At 36.1% G+C, this 13,254-nt stretch overlaps 1 protein-coding gene across 2 annotated transcripts in view; it reads right to left on the bottom strand.

Annotated features, from left to right (window-relative positions):
- Positions 1–602: 602 nt before the first annotated feature.
- The window catches only part of LOC106871993 (phosphatidylethanolamine-binding protein homolog F40A3.3), a 33,807-nt gene continuing 21,155 nt past the window's right edge, over positions 603–13,254 (bottom strand). For both annotated transcript variants that reach the window (XM_089339495.1, XM_014918833.3), the window contains exons 3-4: positions 9,336–9,473; positions 603–1,014 (exon numbers count right to left, since the gene is read on the bottom strand). In XM_089339495.1, coding sequence (XP_089195621.1) covers positions 794–1,014; positions 9,336–9,473 — 359 coding nt within the window. In that variant the 3' untranslated portion in view covers positions 603–793. The remainder of the gene's footprint in view (positions 1,015–9,335; positions 9,474–13,254) is intronic.

The raw sequence follows: 13,254 nt of genomic DNA, 5'->3' as shown, positions 1-13,254 counted from the left end.
TTCGTCTGTTTTTATGTTCTGAGTTCAAATTCCACCGAGATCAACTTTGCTTTTCATCCTTTCGGGGTCAATAAACTAAGTACTTGTTGCATACTGGGGTCGATCTAAAAAATTTGGGGCCTTGTGCCTAGAGTAGAAAAGATTATTCAGGCACAAGGTGGCGAGCTGGCAGAACATTAGTAGGCTGGCCTTTAATCCTTTCGGGGTCGACTTTGCCTTTCATCTTTCGGCGTTGATAAATTAAGTACCAGTTACGCACTGGGGTCGATATAATTGACTTAATCCCTTTGTCTGTCCTTGTTTGTCCCCTCTATGTTTAGCCCCTTGTGGGCAATAAAGAAATAAGAAACGTTAACAGGCTGGGCGAAATGCTTAGTGGTATTTCGTCGGTCTTTACATTCTGAGTTCAAATTCCACCAGAGTCAACTTTGCCTTTCATCCTTTTGGGGTCGATAAATTAAGTACCAGTTGCATACTGGGGGCCGATCTAATCGACTACCACCCCCCCAAAAAAAATTGGGGGGATTGTGCCTCGAGTAGAAAAGAATACATTGCAATTAATAATGATGATAATAATAAAGAAAAAAAATGATAACACAGAGTTGGTAAAACAAGGGAAACCTTTTTATTGAGCAAGAGAAGAAATGAAAATATATTTCATCTTGAGCCTTACATTCGACAAACTGTTGTGATTTCCTGATGCAAAAGGTTACAGCTTTAAGAGATATAATTTATCTGGAAGAGTTTATAAAATTTATATTTGGGAAATCCAACGTTCATTTTAGTGCTTTTCTTACATCTTCATTTGCTCATAAATCTTTGGAACAGATTCATCCCATTCTGATTGGAAGAAATTACCATAAACAGGTTCAACCAGAAAGTGTTTTCTTGCAAAATCCATCATATTGTAAACTTTACGACCGTCTGAAGTACGATTATTAATCCTTCTTTCTCCTCTAAATTCCATTTTTCCTTTCGACTGCTTGAATAGCATAAACACATATCGGTGATGACCTAAATTTAAAAAATTGAATAAAAAAATATTTCAAAATAATGTAATATAGAAGGATTTTCAAAGCTGTATGCTCTTCCTGCCACCAAACCTCACCTGTTTCCAAATAAGGTAATATTTCACCACGACCAGACATGTTTACATGAAAGATTGGAAACACTCACTCCATGTCTTGAAAATCATATAAAATAAGAGATACCTTGCTTGAAAAACAAGTAAGGATCAGTGATAGGAGGGACATCTGGCTGTAAAACAATGCCTCATTAACATACTCATTAAACTCATGCTAGCAGATGTAAAAGAGATGTAAAAATCATTATATGAAATAAACACTTACATGGTGAAGAGAATAAAGCATTAACTCAATGATTAATATTATTTTAATTTAATCTTGGCCTGTGTGGGAAACAGTACTAGACACGGTTCAACCTTTGGCAGAATCGTTATCAAACCAGACATTCCTCTCCATACACTTTCTGCAACTTTGTGTAGGACTCTGAGCAGGTAACGCTATGACAACTTCCTCTGGCATGCTGAATGCGACAATCACACACTACACACGTTCCTTCCAAGCACTGCTGTAAACAGCAGAAGTGAGCTAGAATGTTAAAATTTAGTGTGCAAGCATAGCAGAGTTCAAGGTCAATCTGTGCCAAGTGGCTTCACTCTCTATGCTGTAGCTTCGATACTATGGCAACAATCCGGATACGTATTGATCAGACCTTGTACAAATCTGCACATATACATCATCATCATCATCGTTTAACGTCCGCTTTCCATGCTAGCATGGGTTGGACGATTTGACTGAGGTCTGGTGAACCGGATGGCTGCACCAGGCTCCAATCTGATCTGGCAGAGTTTCTACAATTGGATGCCCTTCCTAACGTCAACCACTCCGAGAGTGTAGTGGCTGCTTTTACGTGCCACCGGCACGAGGGCCAGTCACATGGTACTGGCAACAGCCATGCTCAAAATGGTGTCTTTTACATGCCACCTGCACAGGAGCCAGTCCAGCAGCACTGGCAACGACCTCATAATAAATATCAGGGTAGGAAAAATTTTAGAAATTTTTACTACCAGTGGCGTAGCATGTAGAAAACTATTCAATAGACTATATATTATTCATATAAATACAGTGTACATTTAAACACATAAGAGATGACCATAATAGGACACCTAACACGCTAGAAGGAGTAGTCAAAACCCAAACCATTAATAGGGGTAATTTCGAAGGGAATGAAAAATAAAAACATTCACCATCCTTCTCCTGGATCATGGTTTATTTGCTAAATAGAGTTTGAAACCATGGTCCAGGAGAAAAATGGTAAATGTTTTTAATTTTCATTCCCTTCGAAATTACCCCTAAAAGCGGTTTGGAGTTTGACTACTCCTTCTAGCATGTCAGGTGTCCTATTATGGTCATCTCTTATGTGTTTAAATGTACACTGTATTCATATACATCCATATATAGAAAAATACCGTGTTGATGTTGTTGAAATTCTAATGAAGGTGCTTTGGATCTAGGTTAGAAACCGGTTCTTTCTCTATTGGCAAGAAATCTTGAAATAAAACTAAATAATGACATACATAAGCAAATACTACAAAATGTATGACATGGTGTAGACAAACTTATGCTCTGCATGTTTTATTTGTACTTGTGTAAAAATGGATTAGTTCATTACATTGACTAATAGTTATTAGATTGAATTTAAAAGGAAGGGAGATGAAGTTGAACCCTACAGTTTTCTGAGCTGAGAATATAAAGGGTTGAAATACTGCACGTCATTTTGTCTGACCCTTACTTATCCTACCATCTGCTGCTCTTTACTTAGACTAATACAGATGACATTTTAATCTGTCAGGTTAAGCAAGATTTGTGTGATTTTAGTGTTTCTCTTAATCCCATCGTTTTCATATATTATTGTTTAAATGATATTTAACATAACAAAGTCTAAGTCGTCTGAAGAATAGCTATAACAATGCCTCCAGCAGGAATATAGTAAACACCGAATAACCATTATGAAAGTTAGACTAGTGAACCATAGCAGAGACATTTCATTGAAGAGGGAATGGGGAACTGCCATGACATTTCAGATTCACTTACAACATAGAACAAAGACTGGGAGGAAAGAACTGCAAATAATTTCCTAATTACTGAATTCCATTACTAAGTGGGACTAAATATATATTTTAGAAGCATAAAAATCTTCAGTATAATGTTTCACACTTTTGGTTTTAATTTGTCATAGCGATAAAAAAAAGATTATAGTGAAAGGGATGCAAGAACTATTTGTATTATTTAAAACAAGACATCAAGCTGGCAGAACAGTTAGCATGCTAGACAAAAGCTTTGTGGCGTTTTATCTGTCTTCATCATCATCATCATCGTTTGACGTCCGTTTTCCATGCTAGCATGAGTTGGACGATTTGACTGAGGGCTGGCAAGCCAGAAGGCTGCACCAGGCTCCAATTCTGATCTGGCAAGGTTTCTACAGCTGGATGCCCTTCCGAACACCAACCACTCTGAGAGTGTAGAGGGTCCTTTTTATGTGCCACTGGCATTGGAGCCAGTCAGGCAGCACTGGCATTGACCACGTTCGGATGTTGTATTCATTTAACATTCCTATTTCTCTTTTTTTTCTTCTTCTCTGAATGTAAATATGATGAGGCTTGCTTGTGATAAAAAATACAAAATAACATGGAAGGTGACATGAAAGATTTTACACCACAAAAATATATTTTAGCCTTAAAGAGACTACTCCCACTTGTATTCATTTGGTTATAGATATTTATTACGTTACAAAAAGTATACCAGCTTAGCAAATGACTTTCTCTAGATGCATTAAAAACACTATAACATATTCAGAACACTATTTCAGAAAATTATGACCATTTTCTTAAAGCATAAAAAAAAGACAAACATAGCTGGGGCAAAACGAGTAAGACAAGCTAAGAAAGTAAATTTGTCTCTTTGGTTCTCTAGAAATGCATTTGAAAAAAAAATAAATAAAAACTCATGCATATCAAAAGCCATCCTTAGACATCAGAAAGGTCAGAAAAGCAAAAAAAATTTTAAATAACTGTGTCAAATGAAAAAGGATAGTGGGAAAATGGCACATGGTAGGAAATTAATGAAGCTCAACCAAATCTAAAACCTCTGAATATTCTCTATAGCTTCTTCATGATATGCTGGAGTGGTTTTCTTCCTGATATATTTATGCACCATGCAGTCAAATAGAAGAAATTACTAAAATTAGTCATTACTCATTTTGCCCCGTTTTAGACTTTTTTTTTTTTTTTTGAAAATTGTAGATTATAAAATTAAGTATTAGTGTGGAAAAATTGACAGTGAAAAGAATATTAATTGTTAAACACCATAAATTATCCAGATATTTTACTGGCAACCCCAATTACAATCGGGTCAAGGTTGAGGAAACATTTCTTAAAAAAAAAGTATCTATCACCTGACTATGTTTCAAACTCTCTCATCTTCAACAACAACAACAACAACAACAACAACAACTATATTGACCAATTTTTAATTCTGAAGATGATGCAACAGTTCAAAATGATGACACATTACTTGCAATGTAAAGATTTCAAACAGGCAGGAATAAAATAATGAGAAATCAGAAATTACTCATTTTGTTCCAGTTACCAATTTTGTCCTCCCCACCTACATCCCTATATAAAGATAGCAGAGTAAAACAAACTGCTCTGAACCAAAGTGAAAGTAAACAAATAATCGTTAACAATTAGCAATTAAAGAGTTAAAGGTAAGTTACTTTCTGTCAATCATACAAACAAGACGTTTTCATAGCACTCATTAAATGCATTAGACATTACTATTATCTTTTATTTGTTTCAGTCATTAGACTGCGGCCATGCTGGGGCACCGCCTTGGAAAATTAGTAGTTGAATGTATCGGCTCCACTACTTGTTTTTTCAAGCCTGGTACTTATTCTATCAATCTTTTTTGTCATACCGCTAAATTACAGGGACATAAACACACTAACACCGGTTGTCAAGCGGTGGAAGGGGGACAAACACAGACACACATACATAGACACACACACACACACACACACACACACACACATCTACGACAGGCTTCTTTCAATTTCCGTCTACCAAATTCATTCACAAGTCTTTGGTTGGCCAAGGCTTTGGTATTATATTTCAGTTTACTAATTAAAAAAAAAGACAAAAAAACAAACTACATTTATATTTAGACTGGAAGGAAGAAGCATAAAAAAATTTGTCGGTCTTCCATAAAATATGTATCTAAGATACCAATCCAGCTATAGATAAAATCTCATAACAAAGAGGGCCAAAATGAAATTTATCAAACAAATTCTACACAAAATTGGAATTTTACAATAATTATTGATTATTATGATTATTTCTTTGACTTAGCTCACTTCGTCCGCCATCTTAAACATACAGTTGAAAGATTTCCCCGAAATACTATAAACTAGAGAATTTTATAATCATACATTAAGTATGTCTAACAATTTCAATTATGTTACGTATAAAAAGCATTTGTCATTGAAGTCTAGATTTGAAGTAGACATTGAAATTATAAATTGCTACAAGTATTTAATATAACATTAGTAATATATTTTAATCTTGATATATAGATCTTACTAAGTATTAGAGAAGCAAATTGTCATTTAAAAGTTAAACCAAAGTCATTAAAGATAAGCAGCTGTGATATGAATATTTGACTGATTAAAGTTCAATATTTCAATGAAGAATTAAGTTTTCAAGTGAAAGTGTAGAAATAAATGAAACAACTTTGTATAATGTTAGAATGTAGTTACAATTTTAAAACACATCAATAATGGGAAACATATTGCAATATTGTGGTGTCCCCTAGCAGGCACATAGTACAGAGTAGATAATCATTTCATTATAATATTTGATGGGATTGGAAATTTGAATTTGAAATTAAGAAATCATGAGGTAAAAAAGAGTCCTGGAATTCACATATTCTGGAAAAAAAAGGGGGGAAAAATCATGTTATTATGTTTGCTATTCAGAAAAGAATATGTCCTTCATAATACACACACAGACACACACACACACACACACACACACACACAAGCTACGTGGTAAGAAGCTTGCTTCCCACCACATGGTTCTGAGTTCAGTTCCACTGTGTGGCACCTTGGGCAAGTGTCTTCTGCTATAGCCTTGGGCTGACCAAAACCTTGTGAGTGGATTTGGTAGAGAGAAACTGAAAGAAGCTCATTGTGTGTATATATATATATATATATATATATATATATATATATATATATATATATATATTTGCCCCTCCTTATTTCTTCTGTCCCTCTGCCTCTACTTCTGTTGATTATTTTAACTTCATCCCACAGTGGGAGGTGGTCTCCATTTTTCCATACATGATTGGCTATACCTGATTTATCAACATCCCCTTGTGTCACAGCTTTACGATGTTCACCAGGACACCTGATGAAGGCTGGAGACAACATCAGCTGAAACGTGATAACAATAAACAAGATGAGGACAAATATCCGTCCATTGTAAATAATGGGATGAGTATTCTTGGGTAAAATCCAAATTCTTCATCAACCAATTACAATTTTTGGTTCACTCTACATCACTTTATAAATGATGCTAAAGCTATTGGAAAAAGAAAAAAAGAAACAGATTTGCTACTTTTCTTGAAGCTTTGGAAGAAGCACAGGCATGGGTGTGTAGTACGAACCTTGCTTCCCAACCTCATGGTTCTGGGTTCAGTCCCTCTGCATGGCACATAGAACAAATGTCTTCAACTGTGGCCTTGTGAGTGGATTTGGTAGATGGAAACTGAAAGGAGCCTGTCATATATATGCATATATGTGTGTGTGTTTGTGTCTGTCTTTGTCTCCCACTATTGTTTTACAACCGGTGTTGGTGTGTTTATGTCCTCATAACTTAGCCATTCAGCTAAAAGGGCCCAATAAAATAAGTACCAGACTTTAAAAAAATAAGTACTGGGGCTGATTCTTTCGATTAAAATCTCTTCAAGGCAGTGCCCCAGCATGGCCACAGTCTATTGACTGAAACAAGCAAAAAGTAAAAGATGTGATTTTGATTTTGTAGAAGTCACACTCAGCTGATTTAATGAAAGAGTGTCAGAAATGGTGCTTGTTCTAATTAAGAACTTCTCCTTTTTGCGTCTGTCTCCTTTCTGGAAAAGAAAAAAAAAAATACTTCTTTCCTGCAATTTAATTATAGAATCTCAGAAAGAACCCAGCCACAGTTTGTTTATATTTATTTTTCTAACTACATTTCTAAGGATTTATGCTGTTATTTGCACTGAGCTGAGGCACTGTTTTTGCATAGGTGGGAAGGACTGTCAGTATGGAACAAAAACGTTGTTGTGGGGTTGGAGAGAAAAACATCTTGTTTTATAAAACTAAAATGGTTTTAAACTTTTAAACCCTTTGACTGCACAAATCATTTTCACAAGTTTGTTCTAAATGTCCATGATTGTTTTCAGATTTTTATTTAATCCTTGCATCATATTTCTGCATAATATAAAGCTTTCTTTTCATAAGTCCCAAGATATTCAGGTGGTTTTTAAAAAATGGGGAATTTGTTTTATATATGATGCAAGGACAATATGATACATAGATAACATGTGTATCAGATGTAAAAAATAGGAGTGGCAATGGGTTAAACTTGTCCAATATTATGGCAAAGAATGAAAAATAGGCGTAGGAGTGGCTGTGTGGTAAGTAGCTTGCTTACCAACCACATGGTTCCAGGTTCAGTCCCACTGCGTGGCACCTTGGGCAAGTGTCTTCTACTATAGCCTCGGGCTGACCGAAGCCTTGTGAGTGGATTTGGTAGACGGAAACTGAAAGAAGCCCGTCGTGTATATGTATATATATATATATATATATATATATATATATATATATATACATATATATCATCATCATCGTTTAACGTCCGCTTTCCATGCTACCATGGGTTGGACGATTTGACTGAGGACTCGTGAAACCAGATGGCTACACCAGGCTCCAATCTGATTTGGTAGAGTTTCTACAGCTGGATGCTCTTCCTAACGCCAACCATATGTTTGTGTGTCTGTGTTTGTCCCCCCCGATGCTGGTGTGTTTACGTCCTTGTAACTTAGCGATCCGGCAAAAGAGACCGAAAGAATAAGTACTAGGCTTACAAAGAATAAGTCCTGGGGTCGATTTGCTCGACTAAAGGCAGTGCTCCAGCATGACCACAGTCAAATGACTGAAACAAGTAAAAGAGTAATATTATGGCAAAGAATGAAAAATTATGTGGTGGGGAAGCCTCTATTTTGTCTTCTCATTAATAAAGAAAGGGGTGGATAAAATGCTTAACGACATTTCTTCTAGGTTTATGTTGGGAGATCAAATTCTGCTGAGGTCGACTTTGCTTTTCATCCTTTGGGGTTGATAAGTTAAGTACCTCTAAAGTACTGGCAATGATGTAATCAACTAACCCAAAAGTAAGAAATATGATGGATTGCCTTTCCTTGTAGCTCTATAAAATCAAGGCTGATCTGAGCTAAACAAAAACAGGAACATAGCAATTTCATCACTATGTAAGAAGGTGGAGGAAACAGTAAAAACAAAACAAAAGGTTATTAACCCTTCTGATACCAACCCACCTGAAACTAACCCCACTGGTTCTACGATACAAACATTTTTGATTTAACCCTTTTGTTACTGTATTTCTGTTGAGATGCTCTGTGTTTCTTCCAGTTAATTTTAAATATAACAAAGAAGCTAGTGTTAGGAACATAAATTGTGACAAAGGATTGGTGGAAGACTTTAACTCAGAACTTATGAAAACAAGACATATGTACTACAGAGCCAGGTTGGTATCAAAAGGGTTAAATTAATCATTTGTTAACCCTTTTGTTACCATATTTCTGTTGAGATGCTCTGTGTTTCTTTCAATTAATTTTATATATAACAAAGAATTTAGTAAAATAATTTAGTTATCATTAAGCTAGTGTTAGGAACATAAATTGTGACAAAGGTTTGGTGGAGGATTTTAATTCAGAACTTTTGAAAACAAGACATTTATTACAGAGCTAGAGGTGGTTTCAGGTGGGTTGGTATTGAAAGGATTAAAGTGATTTAAACTAATTTAAATTAAAAGCTTTCATTAAAATTTCATGTTAATTCATGTTGCAAACATCAGCTTAATAGCAACAAAATTATTTTCATAAATTTTTCAGTATTTTTAGAACTGATGGAAATTGAAGCGGTACATTTTAACAGGAATATGGTAGGAAAAGGGGTTAAAGCATAAATATATTTACCAGTGCCCTTGTTTGGTAAGGGACCAACGTATTCAGTCAACACATCACCTCTGCTCAGATCATTTCCTGGGATGTTAACTATTAACCAATGCTGGAATTCACTCATTTTCTGGTCGGAATGACTTGGAAAATCAGCATCTTTTAAGGAAAGAAAGAATTAGGAATTATTTAGAGAAACATTGAGTAAATTTAACAAAAGTTCATTCAATAAGAAAAAAGGAAAGAAAAAAAAAAAAAAGACATATGCATGTGCTTTTTAAAACCCTTTCTACTATAGGCACAAGGCCTGAAATTTGTGGGAGGGGGATAGTCGATTACATCGACTCCAGTGTTTCACTGGTACTTATTTAATCAACCCTGAAAGGATGAAAGGCAAAGTCAACCTCGGTGGAATTTGAACTCAGAATGTAGCGACAGATGAAATACCGCTAAGCATTTTGCCCGGTGTGCTAACGATTCTGCCAGCTCACCACCTTGCCACCTCCTGTGCCTTTTAAGATGATAACAATAATTGTATATTGGGTTTATATTAGGAAGAAAGGAAGGCATTGTGGTGGAAGACTCGTTGGCACGCTGGACAAAATGCTTAATGGTATTTCGTTAAGCATTTCACATGCTGAGTTTGAAGTCTGTCAAGGTTGACTTTGCCTTTCCAACTTTTAAGGCTGATAAATTAAGAACCAGTTAAGTACTGGGGTTGATATAATCGACTAATCCCTCTCCTAAAATTGCTGGCCTTATGCTAAGATTTGAAACCAATATTAAGAAGCTGGAGCTAGAGTTAATAGCGTCTTGGGAAAACTGAATTTCAGAGGCTTTTCTACAATAGTTTTGAAAAACATAAAAAGAGAGAAAACTGCTGCTAAGGTAGGAATAAAGTATTTATTAAAATTCATTTAGTTAGGGACTCTGAAATGGGTCTCAGGGAGTAGTGTCCTTGCCTTCCTGAGTTAGTTTTACGCTACATTTCTTAAAAATCGTGGTAGAGGTCTTGGTCTCGGGACCACTCGTGTCTAGAAACTGAGGTTGGGGGTAAGGAAGGGCATGCTCCCCATAGAAAATCCAGTTCCAAAAAAGCCTCATGATATTAAAGGAGAATGGGCACCAGCCAGCCCAAAAGTTGGAGTGGACTGCACCTGCCTACCTCGGTTGCTATGGCTTTGAGGTAGATCCAGTTAACGGGGACAAAACCTGGATTTAAAACACTGGATGATGATGATGATTATTAAAAAAAAAAAACTGAAAGATAGCATCAAAGCTTCAGATTTCCTCATTGATACTGGCTTCAAATTTTGGCACATGGTCAACAAGATTGGAGGAGGGGGTAAGTTGATTACATTGACCACCAGTTCTCAACTGGTACTTATTTTATCGACCCTGAAAGAATGAAGGGCTAAGTCGGAGGAATTTGATCTCAGAATGTAAATATGGACGTAATGCCTCAAAGCATTTTTCCCTGGGGGAACTAATGATTCTTTCAGTTTGCCACTTTAATCTTCCTATTGCTAGGGGAGATAAGGGGGTGAGAGAAGCTGGCAGAATCATTAGCATGTTCGACAAGATGTTTAATGACATTTCTGCTGGCTCTTTACATTCTGAGTTCAAATTCCACTGAGGTCACCTATGCTTTAAATCCTTTCAGGGTCAGTAAAATTGATGCCAGTCAAGAGCTAGGGCTAACCTCACCTTACTTCCAAAATTTCAGGCTTTGTATCTATTGTAGAAAGAACATTACTATGAGAGGAAGAGAGAGAGAGAGAGAGAGAGAGAGAGAGAGAGAGAGACGATGTCCATAATACTAGGAATGATCTCAACACATTTTTGTTACAAACACTGATTGAAGGTTGAGAGTAAGTCTCAGTGGAACCATCGACCTTCTGTAGATGTAACAGATTTTCTTTTAATACCCCAAAGAATATGAATTAGAGAACAGATGCTGGAAAATATACATTATTCTAATTTAAACTAAACTTGCTTGCTTTTCATAGCACTTTTTAAATCTATCGTTTTTGCAACATTAGAATTTATTCGGTCTTATGGTCGACCGTAAATGTGTCTTTATAAGCTTTAGCTAACTAAAGCTTTTCTCTCTCTTGGCCACAGTTAAATATTATTATAAACATTATTTTTAATGCAACCCACAGATTTGACATGACATCCTGTAACTTAATATTGCTGATGAATCTAACAGCTTCTGTCGGAAGCTTAACGTCTCCAGGAAATAATTCTTCTGCAATATTTAGTTCAAGGAAGAGGTCACATCTGTTAATATCACCTAGGCAACATTTTAAAATAAGCTTCATTCCACTCAAGAAATTTTTCATATTTTGTTTTTAATTTCCATTTGTATTTAAAAAATCCCAAACACGAAACATTATTTCTCCAGTATATGATGCCCTGGACAATTGCCCAAGTTGCCAGTCTCTTCTACAAATTCTTAATTGTAATTCCTTTTTTTTCTTTTACTTGTTTCAGTCATTTGACTGCGGCCATGCTGGAGCACCACCTTTAGTTGAGCAAATCGACCCCAGGACTTATTCTTTGTAAGCCTAGTACTTATTCTATCGGTCTCTTTAGCCGAACTGCTAAGTTACGGGGACGTAAACACACCAGCATCAGTTGTCAAGCGATGTTGGGGGGACACAGACACAAACATATACACACACATACACACACACACACACATATATATATATATATATATATATATATATATATATATATATATATATATATACATATATACGACGGACTTCTTTCAGTTTCCGTCTACCAAATCCACTCACAAGGCTTTGGTCGGCCCGAGGCTATAGTAGAAGACACTTGCCCATGGTGCCACGTAGTGGGAATGAACCAGGAACCATGTGGTTGGTAAGCAAGCTACTTACCACACAGCCACTCCTGCACCTCATTTTATCTAATCCAAAATGTTAAGACATAGTTACATCATGTGACCTGCTGTGATATTTTCTCTTGCATCAACCAAATGAAATCAACAGAAGGCCTTGGTTTTGTTGCTTGAAAGGTTGAGGAGCACAAGGTAACTAGATGCTAGTTACTCCACAATAGATTTCTCATTTAACCTATAGTGGTGGAAGTGACCAGAGTGCTGGACCCCTGAACCACTCCCTTACTCAGTTTAATTGGGTCAGAGATTGCTATCTGCAAGGACAAGCCCTACGAAGTGGAATGTCACTTTCAGTGCACCCCTCTTGCCATTTTTTGGAGTAATGCAAGCGCCATTTTGTCTGCTGGGATTACAAAACACTTCTGTTACCTGTCTGAGAAATGAACCCTGAGAGATGGGGGTGCTTGCTGCAGCAGGTGCCACTGGCCATTCTCTGTACCTGTTACTACCCCCCCCCCCGAACTTCTGCTGCCTAATCCTCTCCCTTTTTTCTTTCTCTTTGTTTCCTAGGTTAGGTAGTTATGGGTGTTCTTTTTCAATAATTTGATCATTTATACTTTTAATATTTTTTTCTTTCTCTTCTTCTTGTAAATAAAAGAAATAATTTTGCATGATTCACAGTAATATATTTCCCAGCAAACAAAATATTTCAATTCTATAATAAATTCGAAACTTGGTTATAATTACAAGCACAGGTAAATATGCATTTAGAATCATAACATATATAGTTATGAGATATCATAAACATCTAATCCAGCACTTTGGGCTTTGTTCTGACTCCTCAACTCGTAAGATGATAAATATCTTTAACAAGACACTTGAGGGGTAAAGATAAGACCCTAATAAACCAACCCTGTGCCCTGGTGTCAATACAGAATCAGAAGAATTTCCGTTTGAAGTCTCTTTACTTGAAAGCACAAACGTCATTCTCTCAACTTCATTTGGATGTGAGGCTTTATAAACACACAATAAACATTTTTCGCATGTTTCTGCAATAAATAAATAAACCAT

This window comes from Octopus bimaculoides, chromosome 2, assembly GCF_046866305.1.
Source record: "Octopus bimaculoides isolate indiv1 chromosome 2, ASM4686630v1, whole genome shotgun sequence".
Lineage (NCBI taxonomy): Eukaryota > Metazoa > Mollusca > Cephalopoda > Octopoda > Octopodidae > Octopus > Octopus bimaculoides.
The sequence above is the reverse complement of the archived record's forward strand: the minus strand, read 5'-3'. Positions and strand labels throughout refer to the sequence as shown.